Below are 7,959 nucleotides of genomic sequence, written 5' to 3'. Positions count from 1 at the left end.
TAAAAATACGGCACTTTTAATGGGCAACAGACCCCAGGTGGTGCGTGGACAGACCCTGTCCACAGTGCCCGGCTCCCACGCTGCATGTCCTTCTGGATGGAATGCCACAAAGAAGTTCCTCTCAGGTGGCATCTGAGGAGCAGTTCCCAGTCCTGAAATATACAAAGTGGCACCTCCCATTGGGCAGTGGTCACTGGGTTGCATGGTCCTTTCAAGTCCTAGGGTGGCCCCTGGGGTCACTGCTTGGCCTTCTTGACAATAGTGCCCACAGCAGAGATGACAGTGGTCTTGGAGCCGCTGGCGCTGGTGGTGACCGTGACAACAGCTGGCAGGGTGGCCGTGGTGGTGAGGATGGTGGGCTGGGCTATTGTCGTCACTGGGATAGCCGAGTCCCACTTGCTCTTTCTCTTTTGAGCATCTGGAGATAAAGCAAGAGAAGTCAGGATCACGATCTACCAAGGAGCGGGTGCCCTCTTTCCCTTCCCCTAGCGGGCCAGCAGGGGCTTAGGCAGCAGAAACCAAAGGGGCCCATCCCAGGCTCCATGTGTGTGTGTAAGGAGGCAGGGCATCTCTGTAATCTACCTGCAACAGCTGTGCTGGCGGTGGTAGTGGTGGTGGCCGTGGCATTGGTTGTGGTGCCTTTCTTGGTGCCTGTCACAAATTCAATCTGAAGAGGGAGAAGGAAGAGAATCAGACCAGGCAAAGCTGGGTGTCCACAGCCTTTTGCCATCCGTCAGCTCCTGGGGGACAGGAGCTTGGCACTACACAAAGGAGGCATTGGAAATCAACTCTGCTGTGACCATCTTGGGGAGGGTGAGGTGTCTAAGAAGAACCCAAAGGGGCTTTTCACTCTTAAAAAACTTTCCAAACAGTATCGGATCCCTCCCGGCATCACCAGGTCTCTGTATATCCCAGCACCCCCCACCTACCGCCCCACCTCACAAGCCCAGAACCGTTTGGCCAGGCCCCTCCTCCTCACACCCAGGAGGAGGCGGCGCCCACCCGCACAGGGGAAGGACAGCTCCGGTCCCCAGGCGCTGCAGACACGTCCCTGCAACAAGCCTGGGGTTTGGAAGGGAGAGGGAAAGAGAGAGAAGGGAGATTCAATGAAGGTTTAAGAATGAGAAACCCCGATCATCCCCTTGAATCAGCTCCCACATTCCTGGCCCAGCAGCCAGTGCCTCCAGAGGGCCACCAGTACGCCCAGGCCCACAGCCCCACTGCCTGGGGGTGAGGGAAGCGGTCTAGAGGCTGCAGCTGCTTGAGGATGGTCAGGCCCAACCAGAGGTGGGAGGAGCTGGTGTCCTGATGCCCGGCTCCAGGACGCTGGTCACAAAGGGAACAATGCCCAGAGACAAGGCTTTGGTCTCACAGCCAAACTGATGCTCCCTGAAGAACCCAGACCACACTGCTGGGGAACAAGTAGCACTCAGGGTCCTAACATGGGACCTAATAGGCAGCACCCAGGCGGGCCAATGGGGTCAGCTCTGGAGGCCAAGAAACTCACCGAGCAGAGCAAGCTGGGCCTGGCACTGTCTCAGGGAACTATTTCCCTCCCTTCAGGTCGGAGAGGGCACCCATGACCCGAAGCAGACAAAGCCCCCCAAGGCTCTGCAATCGTGGGGGAAGAAGGGGGGCACAATGTAGCAAACAAGATGCCAAGGGCAAGGCAGCAGATGAGCACCATGAGTCCAGCAGGGCTGCTCAGTGCACAGGCCCTGCTGAGGAGGTCAGAGCCTCGCTGAGTAATGACATGGGGTGAGGATGGGGGGCAGCCTGGACAACCTCTGGGCTCAGCCAGCAGGACCCACGCACTCTGCACATCTGCCGTTTTCATCTACTAGGTCTGCCATCACTTACTTTTGTTCGCTCCTTTTTGGCCTTTTCCAATTTGTCCATCTCAATCTTCTGGGCCTTGGCTATGAAGACAAGAAAAGCTGTTACCAAGGCAGCCCTGGAGCAGCTCTGGGCTGAGGGTGCCTACTCTGATCTCTGCATTCTTCTCACTGGGCTGTGTCCTTTGTGCTAGGCGAAATGAAACCAGCCCTTGGTCAGTGCGCAGCAGGGTCCTTCAACTCCAGGGCTTGAGGGCTGCATGCCCTGCGTCTGCATCTGGAAGAGCCAGCTACTCCTGAGCTCCAGTGAACTGCCGCACAGGGGAATACAGGCCCAATGGAGACTACCTTCCTACTGACTGAGAGAAGCTGGAATGAGAGATTATGATATAAAATGTTGGCAATGAATTCAAATTAAAAGACAAAAATTCATGAAGGCCACACAAAGCACCTCTATAGGCCCATGGGCTGCAGGCTCAGGACCTATAGTCTAGGGGTTTGGGCCTTCTGACATTCCTCCAGTTCTCCCAAACTGGTACCTTAAGAATAAGCCGGCCGGGCGCGGTGGCTCACGCCTATAATCCCAGCACTTTGGAAGGCCGAGGCGGGTGGATCACAAGGTCAAGACATCGAGACCATCCTGGTCAACATGATGAAACCCCGTCTCTACTAAAAATACAAAAATTAGCTGGGCATGGTGGCGCATGCCTGTAGTCCCAGCTACTCGGGAGGCTGAGGCAGGAGAATTGCTTGAACCCAGGAGGTGGAGGTTGTGGTGAGCTGAGATCGCGCCATTGCACTCCAGCCTGGGTAATGAGTGAAACTCCGACTCAAAAAAAAAAAAAGCTGTGCTCCCACTGGCCTTGGAGCATTCTGCCTACACCGGCCTGGCCCCTAAGCCTCCTCAAACCTCAGCTTGAATAGTTTCGGCAGCGAGCGAGGCCTTCCTGTCCCTTTGGCCAGGTTAGATGACCCTGTTTGCCAAAGCTCCCTGTACCCAGCATCTCTGTCATCATCAACACTCATTGATGCTGGCGTTACTAGCGTGACGTTCCGTCTTCTTTGCTGTGGCATAAGCCTCTTAAGTCAGGGGTGGGTCTATCTCATTCAGGCCTGTACCCAGCCCCTCCCTCCCTTGAACACGGCCTGATGTAGAGGAGACCCTGAAACATGTATCATCTGGATAACCAACTGACTAAATAAAGGGACAGTCGGGTGGGCGGATGAGGTATGTGGGAGGAGGGATGAAAGTCTACCTAATGCCTCATAGTATGAGTCCTCAGACCAGCCATGGGGATCAAACATATCCTGCAAAGGAAAAGGCGAAAGTTGCAGTTAGTAGGAACCATTAGATGACAAATGACTCAGAAACCCAAGTTCCATGCCCGAGTCTTTCTATGGAGCTTCCTGGCCTGGGATCCCCTTACCCGGGGCTCGGCTGTCATTCCTGGTCTCTAGCCAAGGGGCAGTCAGTAAGTACTAAAGAATACGGGAGCATGATGCCCCTGTCCAGAGACCCCCAGGTGGGCCTACAGGAGCAGCAGGTCCACACATGGCCCTGTCAGGGGCCAGGTACCAGGATGACCACCAAAATCTCTTTATCGGACTACTTCGGAACAATAGGGACTTAAACCAAAGAGATGGGGACTGTGCTTTTCAACCAGCGGTGCCACTCCATGGACCTTTCTGTTGCTGCAGGTCAAATCCCATGGAACAAACACAGGACCCTGGTGTCCCCATCACCCTCCAGCCCCATGTGCCAGACGCACCTTTGGGTAGTTGGTGCCAAGCTCATCAATGGCACAGAACTGGATCAGCTTCTCGTAGATGCTGGAAGAATAGCACAGGTGCTGAGCAGGCACAAGTCCACGTCCCTGCATGACACCTGAACCATCCAGCTCCCTGGGCTGACACAAAATCTTCAAAACCTTTAAACCCAGCTCAGTGGTTCTAAGCAATCTTCCTGATGGTCCTCCACCCTCCCAGGGAGACGAACCTGTTAACTGGGGGCTGGGAAGAGCATGGGGTCAAGGTGATGGCTAAGTTTTGTCTCACTGACCTTCAGTCTGCATGGTTGGGTTGGGCTTACCACACTCAGGCCCACAAGGGACATGCTCTTTCCTGAGTATGCCACTAGCTTGAGCATTAAATGGAGTAAGACCAGACACAGCTCTGGTCCTAAGGTCTCTCACCTACATGCAAAAATCAGCTTTTTAGAGTTGGAAGATGAACCTACAGTAATTGTCCAGTCCAATTCCTTCCGTGAGGACAGAGGCCTTGAGAAGTCATGTGCTTTGGGCTCAGAGAAGGGACAAGAACTCGGCTAGGTCTCCCTCATCCCAGCCTAGGTCTCAGTATATACTGCTTTATGTGTTTCATCTCAATCTTGAATGGCAAGTCTCTGGCTGGGTTAATGCAGTCTGCTGTGTCTAGCAGGCACTCAGTGTAATGACAAGTGTGGGTGATGGTTTGGGCTCAGGGCTTTTCCGCACCACCTCCTTGGGAACGTCTTAGCCCTTAGGTCAACATTAATAACTCAGTAAACTGCAGGCTCAACTCAAGGGAAACTTACCTGGGGTTCCGAAATTCTTTCTTCCTTTGGATAATGTAGTTCATATCCATTCCCTCCTTTATCTTTCGTTCATAAAGCTTCTGGATCTTGTCCTATGGAAGAGGAGCAGAGGGCGCGTATGACAGAAGCCCAGGTCCCTCCACTGTCCCAGCCCCTGGTCAGCAGTGCTCTGTGCGGCATGAACGTGAGGCTCCAGAGCCATGCAAAGCCCAGCTTGACCTTATGTTAAAATTTAACCTATTCTTTCTCCACCCTGCATTTGCCCAGAGCTGCACACAAGTAAGATAAATTCAGACCAGGCTGCTTCCATTGCTGAGGTTTCCTGACAGCCTCTTGATGACAGTATAGTGAGCAGTGAAAATATCACAGCAGAGGAGCCACGGAGAAAATAATGAAGAAAGCCCCAACCAGTGAATCAGTTCCAGAATCATCCGAAGGAGGGTTCAGGGCATTGGTGTTGATATGCAGGGACTGAATCCTGGTTTTAAATTTTAACATGAGGTCAAATCCTTAGCAGAACTGTGACCCAGAGGAGACTTTGGACGGACTATGTCCTTTTGATGGGAGGCAGGAGTAGAGTTTTTTGGATCTGGTCTTGCAAACTTTTTTATGGGGTGGCTCACAGGTGGCTGGTCCACACCAGTTTATCAACAGCATCAAGGGCTGACTGCTTATCTCTCACCCAAACTCCCCCACAGGTCATTGCCTGCCTTTCAATGGGAGAGTGGAGAACCACCCAGAGGGATCCAGGCTCACCTACTGTGGCCAGTGCAACAGGTATCCACAGCCCATGGAGATGATGCCCAAAGTAGATGGCATCAGCACAGACAAGTGCCAGTGAAGAGGCCCAAGACACCACAATCTCATGGCAGTAAGGCGGGCACTGGCCCAGGGCAAGATCTACCTACAGTCTCCCCTGCAGTGGGGGTTAAACATAGATTCTCCAGAAGGAAAACATCTGAGGCACCTGCAAAAGCAGGTGGGCAGGCCTGAAGGGCCTAGGTGACAATATTTAGGACACATCAGGAAGGGTGATCCATTCCCCTTGTTAGAGGCCACATCTTTCTACTGAGACTGACCAGAGCAACAGCTGAACTGTAGAGAGGTCTGTGATATAATTGCCAAGACTGAAGAACCTCTTTCCTCCAAGCTGTCTCCTCCAGGGTAATGGAGGGAGCCATATATAGAAGGCTCGGCAACTTGAGGAGGACCCATGTCTTACAGATGACTTGGCTGCATCTCCTGGGCCATTAGATCAGTTCTACCACCCAGAGGAACTAAAATGTTTGCTCAAGTGGCATGGTTTGCACCATCAGGAGGCACATTCAGCATCGGAAGCTGTCGCTGCTGTCTCTGCTTGGCAGGCTGCTGGAGTTGTCCTTACAAGCTGGAGCTTGTTGTCTGGTTGCCTGGCATGGAGGGTGATGTGATTCTGGAGGGTGGTGGTGGGAGACAACTCAGCAATGGGAGGAGACTTCCAGGAAGGGAAGAGAATCTGTGCTGCATCCCCGGTCCTAACTCTGGCCCTCCTCCAGCTTGCTGCATTCTTTAGCCTCAGGTCCCATTAATCATCTATCCGTTAGGGTGGTGCCATGGGCTTGCTGTGTAGTCGGAGGCACCCAGTGGTAGCTCCAGGATCAAAGGTGAAGCAGGTGGTCCAGGAGCCATGATTGTGCAGTCATTGGTGCCTGTTCTATTGTTCATCACAAGGGAACCCACAGAGGGACAAGGAGAGCCATGGGCTAAACCCCAGCTGTCCACTAAGGGAGTGTAACTGCACTAAAAGCTTCGAGTCCTTTGGATTTCAAAATCTCCAGTCAGGTCTGCACATTCTGTCAGGCAAGAAGCTACTGAATCAGTATTTTAGAAATAAATCAGCATAGAAAACTTACAAGTGCTTGTGTTTTTTTATTTCTGTAATTTATTTTACATTCTGATTGTTCCTCAGTTTCTTAGCAAAGCTCCTTCTGAGAAGCTCCCATTGGCCCAGCAGGGCTGCACAGAGAAGGTTATGTTATTTTCTCCACCTCTGCTTAGGACCTCACTGAGAGCAAGCCAGGGCTGCCCTGCTGGAGGAGCACCAGGGGACATGGCAGTGGGTGTAGGAGCCAACTCCCAAGATGAGGCTAATAGGAGATAAAGCGGATCCTTCCCACCTGGCAGTTTCTTTTTAGACGTCTCGGTCCCTTTCCCTGCCATGATCTCTTCAGGTTAAGACCAAACCAAACACGTAACCCAGGCTATTTAATCTATCCGGCCTCAGTAGCCAAGCCTCATGCTTACTTGTAAGTGATTTGAACATCTGCCAGGAGGTTCTGGCGGGATCTTGATTTCATCAGGCGACATGTTCCGAACTCTTTCAGAAAAGGAGGCTGTTGAGAGAAGAGGGAAAAATTCTGTAGGTGGGGGATTAGCACAAGGGACAGACATGGACAAAAAAAAAAAATGAGCATATAAAATGTTTTCAGGTAGGGATAAACATTATGAAAACAGTACAACTGAGTGTGGGGTGTGGCCTCTCTGAGGTGTCATCTGAGTTGAGAATGAATGATCAAAAGGGGTGGGCCATGTGCCAGCTTGAGCGAAGAAAAGTCCAGGTAGAGGGTATAGTATGTAGCAGTTAACTTTTTTCCTCTCATACCTATAATCCCAACATTTTGGGAGGCCAAGGTGAGCAGATCATTTGAGGTCAGGAGTGAGACCAGCCTGGCTAATATGGTGAAACCCTGTCTCTACTAAAAATACAAAATCAACTGGCATGGTTACACATGCCTGTAATCCCTGCTACTCTAGAGGCTGAGGCTCGAGAATCGCTTGAACCCGAAGGTGGAGGCTTCAGTGAGCCAAGATCGCACTAATACACTTCAACCTGGGTGACAGAGTGAGACTCTGTCTCAAGAAAGGAAATAAAATACATAAAATTAAAAAATAAATAAATAATAAAAGATATGGGGGTTTTACTCTGTAACCCAGGCTAGAGTGTAGTGGTACAATCATAGCTCACTGCAACCTGGAACTCCTGGGCTCAAGCAATCCTGTCTCAGCCTCCCGAATAGCAAGGACTACAGGCGCATGCCACCATGCCTGGCTAATCTTAAAAGTTTTTGTAAAGATGGGGTCTTGTTATGTTGCCAAGGCTGGTCTTGAACCGTTGGATCAAGCCATACTCCTACCTCTGCCTCTCAAAGTGCTGGGATTATGGGTATGAGCCACTGTGCCCAGCTCATAATGGTAGACTTTTAAGGAAAGAGTCAGCAGTGTGCTGGTAAATGTTTAACCACCATGGTAATGGGGAAGTGGGGAGGCGTCACTGGAGTGGGGATGGGGAAGGGGGGCGGTGCATGATCTGCATGATTTGACATTTCTTGTGGTGTAAATTCTCCTGCCATGGCCAAATTTAAGCTACCAAGGTGAAGTCACTGAACCCAAGGCCGGGAAGAGATGTGCACAATAGGCTCACAATGTGAACCAGCTCCAGCCTACATTGGGTATGTCTCCGCCTAGGCTACAGGAGAAACAGTACTCAGGGTTCCCAAAGCATCCAAAATGGCC

The 7,959-nt window shown here is 51.6% G+C and overlaps 1 protein-coding gene across 12 annotated transcripts in view; it reads right to left on the bottom strand.

Annotated features, from left to right (window-relative positions):
• Positions 1 to 7,959, bottom strand: part of SAP30BP (SAP30 binding protein) — a 62,691-nt gene continuing 54,732 nt past the window's right edge. For 5 of the 12 annotated variants that reach the window (XM_078374662.1, XM_078374667.1, XM_078374663.1 and 2 more), the window contains 8 exons: positions 6,691 to 6,779; positions 4,408 to 4,499; positions 3,605 to 3,845; positions 3,092 to 3,143; positions 1,861 to 1,919; positions 1,003 to 1,062; positions 583 to 667; positions 1 to 418 (listed from right to left, as the gene is read on the bottom strand). In XM_078374662.1, the coding sequence (XP_078230788.1) occupies positions 237 to 418; positions 583 to 667; positions 1,003 to 1,062; positions 1,861 to 1,919; positions 3,092 to 3,143; positions 3,605 to 3,845; positions 4,408 to 4,499; positions 6,691 to 6,779 (860 nt within the window). In that variant the 3' untranslated portion in view covers positions 1 to 236. The remainder of the gene's footprint in view (positions 419 to 582; positions 668 to 1,002; positions 1,063 to 1,860; positions 1,920 to 3,091; positions 3,144 to 3,604; positions 3,846 to 4,407; positions 4,500 to 6,690; positions 6,780 to 7,959) is intronic. The other 7 variants (XM_054256502.2, XM_078374666.1, XM_002748739.7 and 4 more) reach the window with 3 other exon arrangements.

Source organism: Callithrix jacchus, chromosome 5 (genome assembly GCF_049354715.1).
Source record: "Callithrix jacchus isolate 240 chromosome 5, calJac240_pri, whole genome shotgun sequence".
Lineage (NCBI taxonomy): Eukaryota > Metazoa > Chordata > Mammalia > Primates > Cebidae > Callithrix > Callithrix jacchus.
Note: the sequence above shows the minus strand (reverse complement) of the source record. Positions and strands in the feature narration are given on the sequence as shown.